This window comes from Hypomesus nipponensis, chromosome 9 (assembly GCF_054491055.1).
Source record: "Hypomesus nipponensis isolate SF chromosome 9, ASM5449105v1, whole genome shotgun sequence".
Lineage (NCBI taxonomy): Eukaryota > Metazoa > Chordata > Actinopteri > Osmeriformes > Osmeridae > Hypomesus > Hypomesus nipponensis.
In genome coordinates, this window is record NC_140369.1 from 22502845 (window position 1) to 22518288 (window position 15444).

Consider the following 15444-nt stretch of genomic DNA (forward strand, 5'->3'; position numbering starts at 1 on the left):
AGTTTACTGTGAACTGCAGGCTAGTCGTGTAATGGATCAGTTTGGACCGTTTAAAAAAAACATCCATATTTCAGAGCACATCTTTCTAAGAAGGCCATTCATTAAAAAAAGAAAAAATTATATATATATATATATATTTACGAATAAATTATCAATTACTAAATGATCAAATAAATGAGCAAGCGCAACGCTTACTGCATGTACAAATAAATGATATATGTATATATACTGTATGCAAAACATATCTGTTTATCTAAGGTTGCATACTCCAATAATGCCAGGAATCTCTCTCTCTGTCAGCGTGTGCATGTATTTTTTTGAATGGGATTTTAGCCCTTTCGAGAACCGGGCACTCTTACGTTCACACTGCAGACTTTTTTACCGCTCTGCACCGCCGGCCTTCCCACAGTGCACCACGCTTGGGGGCGTGTCAGACAGATTAATTCAGAGCTGTAGTTCTCTTAAATCACTGTTGTAGTTCGTATAATGTCATGGCAAATGTGCAGACAAAATACAGCTTTTACACACATTAGGCTAAAATCCGATACGCATTCTGGATCTGACATGATCTTATCTACAGCACACAATAGGTTATCTTTTTCCACACTTTTTTTTAGGACGAGTGAAAGATTAAATGCAATCCGCACTCTACGTACATTAACGGGTCTTGTTCCGGCTGGAAAAAAAGATGCATCAGACATAAACGTTGACATGTGTAACCTTTTATTATATTACTCGAAATCTCTGCAAATCAATCGCTAGATTATGACTTGCCACTACACATTCACTGTATGGATAGTGAGTGGCTGCCAGCCAGCATTTCAGCGTTGACTGTCAATCGTGTGCCAGGTGAGCTAGCTAGACTATGCAGCTAGCACAGAAGAAAGTTACGTAATGTGAAAAACTGAATTAAAGTACAAAATACAACACACCAGGGACGCAGACAACCTCAGCAACCCTGCGCCAGGCATATTTTTTTAGTTTACATCTCTGTAATTGAACATAGACGTATCATACAATACTGGGTATGAAGACACACATACGATGAGTTGATCTTCCATCTTGAAATTGTCAAACCTAGAAATGTTTACCATGACAAACAGTTGCTACGTTACAAGAAACAAGAAACCAACCTGATTGGCCATTGCTGGCGTTTTCACGCTCCTCATTTACATAAAGTTGAGAAAATCCAACTTTCGCCGCCCCGCTCGCCTTTCCACAATGCCCTACGCGGGCGTCAACGCCTGGTTTCATTAAAATGAATGGGAAGCCGACGCCCCGCTCTGCCCGCCCCGCTGCAGTGTGAACGCACCGTTAGTGTATGGCGTGAAATTAGTGCCAGGAGAGCGAGCTCTGTAAAAAAGATTTGTAACTTGCAAAAGAGATTTGTGTACTTCAAGTACAGTACTTAAAAAAAAAGGTTTTGTGTGTCCGTAGAAGAAAAAGATTTGTGTACTTGTAAAAAAAAGTTGTGTCTCCGTAGAAGAAAAAGATTTGTGTACTTGTAAAAAAACGTTTTGTGTCTCCGTAGAAGAAAAATATTTGTGTACTTGTAAAAAAAAGTTTTGTTTCTCGGTAGAAGAAGGCGGGAACACTGCTCCCAAAACCATCCAAGCCCATCGTAGCCATTTCTGTGTCTAGTATCATTGGACATTTTCGTCTGTCTATCACACATGACCTAGGTCGTAGTAAGTTTAATAGTTTTTAATGTAAATATGTATACGGATATTTATTTAGACAACCAGTCATTACACCTACCATTAGTTGGACAATGTGCAGCTAAATGGCAGGGAACTGGCGCGAAATATAGTGGTTTTCATTCGAAATGTATTATTTACTGCCAGTGTAACAGTTATCTGGGTTCAGATTAAATTCCACTAAATTGGCAGAACTACGCCACCTGCTGTTAAAATGTGTACCTGCTCAGAAGCTGCGTTAATTCCTCATAGTAACGGAGGATTTTTAGAAAGGTAACATGTAGTAAATGCTTGTGGAGGACAATATAATGTAAATAACGTGAAAAGTATTTAAAGGTTGACCCAGTTGTTAGGTCAAACATTTTGAAATTGTTCATTGGACACATTGTGAATTGTGAATACAACCTTGTACAATAATAAAACGTTCAATGAAAAGGTACATTTGTCTAGACAATATATAATGCAAATTGAACGAGCCTGGTGTATTCCTGGCCTTAGACAAGACCAACACCTGTGTCACAGGTAGATATGCAGGACTGCAGTGACAAGCTGAACATGGCATGATTGTCATAGTTTCCAAGCATCTTCAGGGACTGACACAACATGGTCTGGTTGTCTAATTAAATATCTGTATACATATTTACATAAAAAAACTATTCAACTTACTACAACCCTTATTCATTAGTTTATACTATTAAGAATGTGTTAACTGAAACATCTTTAAATGTTGCATTAAAGATACATGCCCATGGATATTTTGAACTATTAAACGTTACCAAATTACCTTCACTAGACAATGTTTTACCAATTGGACAAAAGGCTATGTTTGTTTGGTTTACATCAAGCTCAAAAAACTACTTTTCGCTCAAATCAGCCAAAATAATTTGCGCGCTACGCGTGCTCGCATTAAGCGTGGAAGTCCCAAAGCATCACATCAGGCACAGAATTTGCATGCATTAGCAGGGCGGTCGCGGTGGTGGCGTGTACGGGACCGGTTCTGGTAGGCTGGTCTGGATCAAAGTCCAGGGCCTATTTTTACTCCCAGTCCGTCCTTGTGTACTTGATAAGTATTTTGAAATTTCCCCAAATTAATTTGCTGCCAGTTTCGCAATGGATCTTTTTCAGCCATGTCACTATACAGTTCACAAATGCACTATGTGCACTAGAGGTAAGAGGGTCCAGGGGTGTCACAAGACCTTTTTTACTGGGACCCCACATGTCTTTTTACCTGTGCCCCAATACAAATCTGCAGTGCCCCAGTAAAATCTCAAGTTTGAGTTTTCACAATTTACTTTACCAGTGCCCAGGAGGCAGTCGGTGATTAAGATGTCAGTGAAACACACAAATACAGATTACGTGAATGATAGATGGTGCATAGTGCCAGTGATAAAAATTGGTGGCACACACACACACAGATTCCTGGAATTATAGATGGTACCTATATTTCTCAGATCACAATTTAAATTCTCTGTCATCTCTGAAGTACTTGTTCAACCTCCACACCATCTATTATAGTCATTTATGCACATCAGCAGCAATTTCTCATGATTTTAAACAAATAGCCGATGCTGTGGTACATTCATGTAAATGATTACGTAGCCTTCAATAAATTCCCTTCAGACATTTCCTACATTATAAATTGCTTATGTTATGCCTTATCTATTATTCCAGGAATCTGTGTGTGTGTGCCACCAACTGCATGTGCCTTTACCTTTGCAAATAGCTCTGAAAAAGTAGACTGACATTAGGCCTACTTCAAATGTAATGCCATTGCATGTTTCATAGTTTCACTTTATTGAACCACAACATCATTCTCTGTCACCCCTGGCAAGATTTTCTGTGCTGCATCTACGCGTACTGTTATACTTTGCTAAAATGGGTTTGAGTTCCAAAACTGTCCAAGCGTTATTACGGCTTTTTTTGCATTTGACAATATGGATTGGGAAAAATAAATAATTAAATGTCCGACAGGTACACGGACCCAACATGGTTGTAATATGTTTGATGACCACTAAGTGGCGAAATAGGCTCATTGATCAGCAATTGAAGTTGAACACTCGGTTAATCTAAAATCAGTACACTGAATAAATCAGCTTACTGAAAAACAAAAGAGGCATACTCTAATTAAATGTATAGGCCTATAAAATATGTCAACATATGTTTTTTGTGGCTGACTCAAAGTTTAACAAAGTGGACTAAAATGCGTGCAGCATTAAAATGAATGACTCCAGGGGTGGATTTGCAATGAAAACTTTGAAATCTATAACAGCTGCCATTCATTCAGAAATCATCTTAGTTATTACAATATCTTTATTTGATTTCCAAACTAAAGCTATAAACCACCATCATACAATTCTACAAGACCACTACATTGTTGACAAAAAATAACATACACATTAACATTATCATATAGAAACAGAGAGTAGGAAGACTGTTTACATAATATTCTGTACATTGACTCAAATGTACGGAAGCAAAACAGGTAAGCAAAATCTATAATAAGTATACTTGAAGGAAAAATAGTTGTGACCAGTATACTGTGTGGAGTGCATCAATTGTACTTAAATGAGGGCACAAACAAATACCGTACACATTAAATAAAAAGTCTGATATGCATTCTGCAAAGATTTTAACATGTGAAGTGGTTTCAACCTTTCTTTTATAATATTAACACACATGCACTTGTTAAAACACTGTGTGTTACACATCTATATATTTACTATTAATATATCATATAATCTTATAGAATCTTATAATTCAAGTAAACTGGTTGTAAACTAAATTCAGTGATCAATTTAGGCGCTTAAAGTAACGCAGCAAGGTCAGATTGCAACTACAACCAGCAGCAGTGTAATAGCCAAATAAGCATGCAAAAACAATAGAAATAACTTGCATTTAGTCATATAAAAATAGAATCCTCCCCTGACACATACATTGGGATTAAGACAGAGATAAGGCCACATATCAGTATCCTTTCTGAAGCCAAAAGACAAACTACTGTATTGTCCTGTCCATTTCATACTTCAGCTTCTACTGTATAATTGACCGTGTTTACAAAGTTTTTTGGACATGCAAGGGTTTTCCCAATAACATTACCAACCAGCCCAAAATGTGTCTTGTAAAAAGTATTTATGGATCATTGTCTTTCCAATTCCGGATTTCCTGTACATACTTTATTGTTGATATCAGATGCAAGCCATGAAATTATTATATTAGCCCATGCACTTGCAGCGAATACAGTGCATGAAGGAAACAATGACAACTGTTGTCTTGAAATACAATTAGAGTAATGTAACCGAAATGGTTTGGTAGTTTTTGGTATCCACCTCATACAATTTGCTAAAGGTCATTGAAATGTAGTTGCTTTACTGCAAGGAATTAGGGGCATGAGTGGAGAAGAGAAACAGACAGAATGACAGACAGAGAATGATCAAACATGTCACACAGAGAACTTTTTTTCCATCCAGTCCTCGTGGTATTCTTCTTTACTGTACATCCAAAACTAAAAAGGCTTAATAAAACTAACAACTCCTGAGAATTAATTAATTTTTTTAATTAAAATGAAAAGCCAAAGAATGCATCATTTGGCTCATTTACAAGCTCAAAGATTATGTCACCCTACGAGACATATCGGGTATATCTTAAATACCACAACATTTGCAAGTAAAATGGAACATTCAAACTTTCTCAAAACAGCTTGAGAGCAACTTTTGCCGATGCACGCCATTAGTCTTTCTTTCTCTGCACTTTCTGCAGAACTATTGAAGGGATGTGAAGGTGACTCTGGGCACGTGCTTTAATACATTGAAGCACTTTTGGCCTGTGAAGTGTGCAGTGCTTGGCCTTTCTAATTCTAAACAGACACACACTCCAAAGGCTTTAAAAGACAGCAGCTGGGACAACTGACTGAACACATCATAAATGATTCATAAAAAGTGCAGAATAGGGTTTTTTAAAGTTATCAATTGGAGGGAAGAAAAAATAAATTCTTTCATAAAAAAATGACAGCAGAAGAAGATAGGTGTTATAGTCAGGAAGTCATCAAATTGCAAAGAGGAGGAAGAAAATAGAGGCGAGAGCTGGGAATATTTTTCAGCCGTGTTTCATCTCAAGACAATTTCAAGGCCCTTCGTTTCTGGAAACATTGGCCTTCAGGGGCGCCTGCAAAAGCCACCCCGCTGGCATGGCCAAGTTCAATTATGTATATATTTGAAATAGAGGTTTCAAAGACCACTGTATTGAAAATGTAATACAAGCAAATGTTATAATCTTTACTGTATTTATATAATACATTTTCATGTGCTTACAGTGGCAAATATAACAATAATAATAATATAACTTGAATCAGTGCCATATCCACAATGTGTTTGCAATTGAGCATTTCCCCAGTCAAAAGGAATGAAAGAATGGTATTATTTACAACAGTCCAGGGATACCCACAATGTTCCTCTATGTAGCTCTTATCCAACCCATTCAAAGGCTTCAATGATGCCCTGAGAAGAATCCAAAACATGAAGAAATGTATTTGTTCTTATTCTGTCTTCTGACTCCATAAGAGTTTTCATGTGTTATAAACAATATGTGAATATAGCCTTTCTTAAAGTGGATTTTGTGAGTGATAAAGGCACTGCCATGGCAACCTTATGTGGACTGTTTTGATTCATGGAACCCAGTTGCTATTTCCTGCTTCTCACCACAAAAAACACTCAAACTAAAACACATGCTGATATGAGTGTCAGCAGTTGAGACACTAGTGAGCCATTGTTAGTCAGATAAAGGTGCAACCTTGTTTTTGGTCTCTCATAATGTTCAACTGTATCTTCTGAGGTGAAGAGAAAGAAGGCAAGGACAAAAATGGAAACGAACGTGAACGCAGAGGCTGCTCTCACCTTAAAAGGTCAAGTAGTGTTTGAACCATTCAGGTAGAGGCATACGTTACATCACAGACAGCTCACTGTGTGTGCCAGAAAGGAAGGCGCTCAGTCAACCAGCAGTGGAGAGAAGCAAGTCAGGAAGGGAAAATTAATGAATGTCACCATGGACTGAAAATCTGTCAGTGTCGCATTGTAGATTTGTCATTCTCTCAGAAACCTCATGGCAATCCCCCCAAAAATAAGAAAGAAGAGTTGAGTTTATATATATATACATATTGTTTTTGGCTCCATTACTTTAAATCTACATTACCCTACATCTTCAAGCAAAACATCTTGCCCCACACCCACCCTAAAACACCTTCCCTCGATGTTCAATGCTGTCACCAAGTTATTTCCCTCACTCCCAACCTCTTTCCTTCTACCCCCAGATGGATATGTTGGGCATTAGTGGGTGGTGGAGGAGGGTGGCGGAAGGGAAGGTCGAGGCTCAATTCTCCGACTCTTCATAAAGGAGAGAAGCTGCTCCGGGACTTCAGCTAGGACATCCTTGGCGAGCCTTGCCATGCTCAAAACCTGGTTCCCCGACCTGTCAATGTAGTCTCTAAATGGCACAAACTGGAAAGGAGCAATCTATTGTAGAAAATTATGCAAAACTTAAAAGTAATTTAAGTTAACAAAGCTGTAAAAGTATAGAATGAAGAACACAGTAAAGGTATACAGTAAAAACTATTATTAGCATACTGAACACAACTAGTATTTTTTACAAAATGTTTTGTCATTAATTGGTTGTGTATTTGGGTGTGTTGTCATTAGCATTAATTTAAGTGTAAAGGCATGTACTGTGTGTGTTTGTGACTCGATTATTTAGAGAATTGGGCTTTGCATTAAGTGAAATTCTCCAGCTGTATTGCTCAGGACTGATATGGAATTTTTGCCTGTATATAAACCTAATGTGGTTTAAATGTGATTTGTTTTGTAAGGCTTCTATGTTCAAGGTTAAGAAACAGGTTTCACCAGCTGTTGCTGTATACAGGATGGGGGCTTGTTTGTTGTAGAGTAGATGATAGCTGTTTAATTACTTCTGAGGTTGTTGTTCCCTGCAAAATGACAGTTGAACCTGAGATAGATGCTCCATTGAGTTTTATGATGGGGTGTTCTTCTAAGGGGGGACTATTGTTGAATTGTTGGGACTTTGATTGTATTTAAATTTGTATGGTTTTAGGTTTGTTTTGATCCTGGAATTCATTGTGAAGAAGACAGTGACCATTGAGGATGGACTAATGTTTAGAACTGTGTACTATAAAATGGTGTGTTGAATGATGTTCTTGGGAGTTCAGGGCCATCAGCTGAGAAGTGCTGGTGTCCGCTGGATTCTCCGGTTCCAATCTAGAATGCTAGATGGAGCTGTTCCCATCTGATTCATGGCCAGGTGTTTTTTGTGTTATTGTCTGATGTTTGTGTGTCAAAGATGGTTATGTTGGTGTAATGGTTGGGCTGTTATCAGTATGTTAAATAATTCAATTCATTTTAACTATTGATTCTCCCCCAAAATTCCACCACAGGACTCAGCGACAAGTAGCATGTGAAGATGTTTGGATGAGTGGTTCATGAGACATAATTATAAATGGGTCTGCCGCCATGTTGAACCGCACTAAGCAATGGAGCCATGGATATCAAGAGAATGGGCACTGCACTGGCATTCCCCGCCAATGGGTGTTACCATCGTAAAATATATAAAAAGATGTGTTGGTGACAGGTGTGTGGGGGAAAATACATTTAAAGAGATAGCAACTCTACACACCCCTAGTCCTACAATTGAAAGAGGTTTGTATGATAAAAATGTCATGTCAATGTCAAACAGTATTTATGTTTATTTATTTTTATTGCAAAACAGTGTACCGGGCGTAACACAGTGACTAACAAACTTGAACAGACAGCTTTTAACTATATTGTGGGAGTAAAATATGTACTTAGAGGATGAAGAAAAGCGTTTTACCTGGACGATATCACGCTCTGCAAAACGCCCCCTTGAGGACACTCTCACCTCGTCCCCATCGAGTTCCTCCATGGCTATGGAGCAAAGAGTTTGAAAGGATTCAAACCAAAATATCCCACCCCTTCACAGAAAGGTCACTTCTCCAAAACAAATGAACACGTTGCCGGACTTCTATCGGGAAATAGGTAGACAGACAAGTAGTCAATCATTGCATTTGGTACAAATTCTGTCCAATCATTAGTTCCGGTCCGACATTAATTATTGGTCATGTTTATTACAGTCCTGCAACGCCCACAGATATCAGTTTTGACTGTCAAACTTTTAGATTATTTGGTATTGGTATTTGTGGCATGTTGTATCAATATGCTAAATGTCAAAACTTCCCTTACAAAAAAGAAGTGTACTTTAAGTTCATTTTGTAAGTAGACTTAGTATAAAAAGTATACTATTATCATGTTACTTAAAGTATACTAGCAGTGTACTTAATTATATACTTTTTTTGTACTAAGTAAACTGAATTGGCCCACTTTTTAGGTCATTTAGTACACTTTACAGTACACTTATAATGTATTTCAAGGTTTACTTTTGAATACTGTAAAGAAGCCTGTGTAGTGCACTTTCAGTTCATCAAGTATAATTCCTAAAGTACTTCAAAGTATACTTTTGAATACTAGTAACCTATGTCTTCATTAAGTATACTTTGCAATAAGTGCACTTTCAATTAATTTAAGTACTTCAAAAAGTAAACTAAATAATTTCACTATGACTTACTAATATATTAAAATGTTCAAGGGCCCCTCAAATGCCTCTGATTTGGCGTCACTTGGCAGAACGGGGGCAAAGTTACACAGCAGTTTCTTAGCTGAAAGAAGCTATTTACTGCGTAAGCATTGACGATGCTTGAATCCAGCTCTTTATCAAACGTAACAGTCATTTAACTCATGGTTACAGTGGTAAACCAGCACAACAATGACAATTAACATGCAACAAAACACTACATTCTAATCAGACACATTTAAAAAAACTAAATTACTGAAGTTACATTTGTATTTCGAACAGAAAACTTAACAGCAAATTAATGCTATTTACCGCCTTGCATCATGGGAATTGGAATTTCTCAAGTAGCTTTTTAGTTTTTTCCATTAATACTCTAATTGATAATTGTTAGGATAAGAGTATAGGGCTCCAGAATGTTTTGGCAGTAATTAAGGTTACAGCTTCAGTACCAAAAAAGATTCAATGTGCAATGCATAATAGATTTTCATAGACATGAATAATTAGAATGAGATGGATCTAAAAAATGTAACCTGTAATGTACTTAAAAATTATTTGGACTGTTTTTGCTGTATAATAATAGAAAATGTACATCCTACTCCAGAAGAAATGTATCCATATTTTAGTGTACTTATAGTATACTTTAATATACTTGTTTTTTGTAAGGGACATCACATGACCCCCTAGTCTTCAAGCAGGGACATTGCTACTGTACTGACACATGATGATCACTTCTAGTGAACTTTATATTTGCCAGTTTTCCAGACACACATTTAAATCTTATTTCGTTTTGGGGGGTATTTTTTCAGTTGCAGAGAGTACTGTTTGAATCGTGTTTCCAGCTAAGATATTGCCAGTGAAAACGTTTTTACATAGCTTTCGCAACCCGCCCTCTCCAGAGGATTCATAATGCAGCAGCTCGCCAGGTCTTCAATCTACCCAGACGCTCCCATGTTACCCCGCTCCTCATCTCCCTCCACTGGCTTCCCATCACGGCCCGTATCAGATTCAAGACCCTGGTACTGCTAAGTGTGCACGATATATCGACTCAATATAATTTTTGCAATATCACGTTGTGCAATATCAATATCGAAAATGTCCCGAAAACAATGCGATTTTTGTGGAGACATGCGCCGGGGGCTGTGTGTTGTGATCAATTTATAGCCGTGCATTGGCCAGTTGCCCTGTCCTACGCACACTTCAACAGCGTGAGTGGAGAGGAAGATCGAACTGCAAATCGAGTGTGTGGAGCGAAAGGAAAGATGCAAAACAACCTTTTTTCTCACCTCAAAAATATCAAACGCCAACGGTGCCAAAATATCTGAATTGTTGTTTGTGTACAGACGTGACATCATCTGACGTGAAATATAATAAATAGACGTTTTAAATGTCTGTACACGTTTTGACGTCTGTATACGGACGTTTTCAACGTCTGTACACGTTTGGACCATCTATGCTTCCATGCTATTGGTTGGGACCAACATAGCCACCCCCCATTTTGACAGTGTCTGCGCTAGGCTGTATGTATCTATCATTTAGTATTTGCAGAGCCTGTTTAAGGAGAGCCTTGCCACTCCCTATTAAGCCCCATTGTACTGAATTTGGTTGCAGTTCCATCAGAGTTCCACTGGGGGTGATTGAGAGCGAGTGCATGTTGAATGGGAGTCAATGGAGCTAAACGGCTAAATTAGTCTCTTTCGCCTGATTGTCGTTGAGAAATCTCCGATTTGATTGTAGTTTTTGCGTGTTCAACATGGATTATAGGTCAAAAGTTGAATGAACGAGTACTTATGTCCTTTTGATTTCTTACAGGGTAAGTCGTTGTTGCCCATAACACGCTAGCATTCTGCTAACGAATGCTGATATTAGTTAGTTATATGTTAGTGACGGACTGACTACAACCAGAGATCCCGCTTGATGGCATTCGAAGCAGAACCAGAATGTCAGAGCATTAGCAACATTAGCAACAACATTAGCAAGCCACAAAAAAATGTGGTCGGGAAGTTGGGTCTGGAGTAGCTTGGTTGCGGAACAACTATACCCGAACAGGAGCTGTTCGGACCAATACAATTGTCAGGGCGGGCTTTATACGATGATGGACAGATGATCAACAGTAACGTAATCAACCACGTCACCAAAGAGTGTTTGGGTTGAATTCGTTTTCAACAAACAACATATTACCAGAGAATGTCTAATAAAGAAACAGGCTTTAAACAGGCTCTGATATCACGATGCTCTAATTGGTTGTAGGTATATCAAATTGAGTGAAGAGGCATTTGTTTTACGAGTTCGGTTGAAACACGCCCCATACTCACAGCCCAACGGAGAGTTCTCAGACTCATATTCTGACTAGAAATTATGAGTATGACAACGTCAGGCTAACTATCTGCTAGTTAGCCTCCTGATTGTAAATTTTGAAGCCATACTAAAGCGTTTGTCAAATAGTTTTTGTCCATCGGAAAATAGTCGAGGAGCAAGAGGAATTCATTGAACTGAAACAAGATCGTGGTTTAAAGCTAAACTTTGCTGATCTTCCTTTGGACAGTTTTTGGTTATCTGTTGCCAAGGAGATCCGCATTCTAGCCACAAAGCTATTTTGACAGTGCTCCCGTTTTCAACCCCATATCTGTGTGAGCTGAGCTTCTCAAGCTTGACTGCGATAAAAACCAAAAACAGACTGAGAGCTATTGAGGAAGAGCTTTGTGTGTGTCTTTCTACCATTACTGCCAGGATATCCATTTTGTGTACATCGAAACAGCCCCAGGTTTCCCACTAAGTATACATAAAAAAACAATATTATTAACGATGTATTATAATAAAGGTCATCTAATCTAATATCTATTGTGTTAGAGTGTCATTTTGTGTAATTTTGGTTGGTGGTGTGACCCAGGATTTTGGTAAATGTAAAAAATGTACCGCGGCTCAAAAAAGGTTGAGAAACACTGATTTACAGATTATTTTATCAGGTATTCCCTTGATGTGAGGTGTGTTTAGAGTGACTAAAGTCGCTCGGAAGAACGTCGGAGCCACTCAGAAATCATGATGTGTGAAGGGAACCCCGAGCACTTTCGGTTACACAATTTATCCTTGGGTATACCCATCACATTGACCAGAGGCTCTGCCCTTACCCCTTTTTGCTCTGTTAAATTGCTGCACTAGTCCACACTTGACCGGTGGGGATCTCATTCTATTATGACTGTAACTGTTAGCTGGTCTTGGCATTCTCTAATCCCTGCTATCCCCTCTCTGTCCCCCCCCCCCACACACACACACATCCCTTGTGGTGTGGGGGGTTTGAGCTGTCAGCACCTGCCTGGTCGTCGGTCTGCCAACGCTGGACCTGGTCGTCAACCGGAAACCAGTTTCCATGACGGCCAACAGCGAGTCTCGCGGTCCTGTCCTACATCTATAAAGTTCAACAATGGATTTTGGTGTTTCAAAACCCATTGACACTGTATGACTATGTTCTGCTCCTCTCTCTCACCAACCGTCTCTGGAGTAGGGGATCCCTCTCTGAATTGCTCCTCCCAAGGTTTCTTCAATTTTTTCTCCTGTTGGGAGTTTTTCTGGGAGTTTTTCCTTGTCTTCCTTGAGTGTTTAGGTTGGTTGAGGGGCAGTTCTATGGGCGTATGTAAAACCCTCTGTGACATGCTTGCGTGTAAAAGGGCTATACAAATACATTTGATTTGATTTAAGCTCCAACAGACATAACAAAATCACTGAAGCTGTAACATTATTTGGCCAAGACATGATACTCATTTATACAGTCGATAAAGAATTCTTCAAGAAGCTTCTGAATGAACTGGATAAATCCAATCTCTCTCGTCTCTCGTCATCTACCGCTTATCCGGGGGTCAGGTCGCGGGGGCAGCAACCTAAGCAGGGAGGCCCAGACTTCCCTATCCCCGGCCACTTCCACCAGCTCTTCCTGGGGGATGCCGAGGCGTTCCCAGGCCAGCGGAGAGACATAGTCCCTCCACCATGTCCTGGGTCTTCCCCGGGGCCTCTTCCCAGTGGGACCTGCCCAGAACACCTCACCAGGGAGGCGTCCAGGAGGCATCCTAATCAGATGCCCGAGCCACCTCAGCTGGCTCCTCTCTACGCGGAGGAGCAGCGGTTCTACTCTGAGCCCCTCCCGGATGACCGAGCTTCTTACCCTGTCTCTAAGGGATAGCCCGGACACCCTGCGGAGAAAGCTCATTTCGGCCGCTTGTATTCGGGATCTCGTTCTTTCGGTCACTACCCATAGTTCGTGACCATAGGTGAGGGTAGGAACGTAGATCGACTGGTAAATAGAAAGCTTCGCCTTTTGACTCAGCTCCTTCTTCACCATGACGGACCGATGCAGAGCTCGCATCACTGCGGAAGCGGCACCGATTCGCCTGTCAAGACTGGTTGGGCGAACTCCCATGTACCCTCCAGGACTCTGCGGAGGGTATAGAGCTGGTCCACTGTTCCACGGTCAGGACAAACCACATTGCTCCTCTTGAATCTGAGGTTCGACAATACGACGGACCCTCCTCTCCAGGACCCCTGAATAGACTTTCCCAGGGAGGCTGAGGAGTGTGATCACCCTAAAGTTGGAGCACATCCTCTGGTCCCCCTTTTTAAAGAGGGGAACCACCACCCCGGTCTGCCAGTCCAGAGACACTGTCCCCGATGTCCACGCGATGTTGCAGAGTTGTGTCAACCAAGACAGCCCTACAACATCCAGAGCCTTAAGGAACTCCGGGTGGACCTCATCCACCCCAGAGGCCCTGCCACCGCGGAGCTTAACCACCTCGACAACCTCAGCCCCAGCGATAGAAGGGCCCCCCCCCCCCGATGTCCCCAGACTCTGCCTCCACGTTGGAAATCGTTTTGGTGGAATTAAGGATGTATTCGAAACATTCCTTCCACCGATCCAGGACGTCCCCCGTCAAAGTCAGCAGCGCACCATCCCCACCGTATACAGTGTTGACAGAGCACTGCTTCCCCCTCCTGAGTCGCGTGTCCCTCGGGGGCTCTTTTTGAAGCTGTTCGGAGGTGATTCTCCATGGCCTCGCCAAACTCTTCCCATTCCCGGGTTTTTGCCTCCCCGACCGCCAAAGCCACGTTCCGCTTAGCCTGCCGGTACACATCAGCTGCCTATTTGTTATACTGAAACTGCATTCAAAGATTCCACTCCGTTTCATTCTACTTTACTGTGGCAAATATGGAAAGGAAATCCTTTTGTTCATAATCACGTTGTGAATGTAAATGTAAGTTTAACTACTAAGGTACATCATAAACTTCTCAGCAAGCTATTTTTAAGTTTAACAGCCAGACTTCATTGATCAGTAGTTTGGGGCTGTTGCAGCACTAAAAAGAGCAGGCAAACTGAGGATTTGATTAAACTTGGCTTGAAAATCTTGCTGGTTAACATGTCCAAAAACCGTTGAAATTAAGAGTTTTTCAGAAGTAATCATTTACTTTTTGTACATTACAATTAAGTTTAGGGTGTTAACTATACAAACATAAAAAATCTCAATTTTGACAGAAAACTGAATTTTGATCTTTTTTGGCTTATAGCGAACAATGAGCGGCCGTGACAACGACGGGTTATTGCAGACCGCCACACACGTTTAAAATATCAACATGAATATCAATATCGCAATATTCATGCTCAATATCGCAATATCACATTTTGTCAATATCGTGCAACCCTACTGACGTTCCGAGCGGTGAAAGGGACTGCACCCGACTACATGAAGTCTCTCCTCCAGCATTACACCCTCACCCGCCACCTACGGTCTTCTTCTGACAAACGCACTCTTGCACTTTTGAGTTTCATGTTGTTTAATTGTAACTTATTTAACTACATGCTTTTGTGGTTCTGGCCTTTAGCACTTATTTGGTTTTTCACAATGTATGTTTCATGTTTTGGCTACCCGCAATGTTTGGAGCTATCTTGTTATGATCAGTGGCCAATGCACTTTTGTAAAGCTCTCTCTTGAAAGTCGCTTTGGATAAAGGTGTCTGCTAAATGAATACATGTAAATGTAAATATAAGTCAGGGCCATTTTTTGGGACCAAATTCTTTGTTTTGATGTTTGATGTTTCAACTATGTAAGGCTGCAACATA

The 15444-nt window shown here is 40.2% G+C and overlaps 1 protein-coding gene across 1 annotated transcript in view; it reads right to left on the reverse strand.

Annotated features, from left to right (window-relative positions):
- Positions 1-6973: 6973 nt before the first annotated feature.
- The window catches only part of LOC146273495 (copine-9-like), a 180014-nt gene continuing 171543 nt past the window's right edge, over positions 6974-15444 (reverse strand). The window contains exons 20-21 of the mRNA XM_084705201.1: positions 8568-8641; positions 6974-7186 (exon numbers count right to left, since the gene is read on the reverse strand). Coding sequence (XP_084561327.1) covers positions 7016-7186; positions 8568-8641 — 245 coding nt within the window. The 3' untranslated portion in view covers positions 6974-7015. The remainder of the gene's footprint in view (positions 7187-8567; positions 8642-15444) is intronic.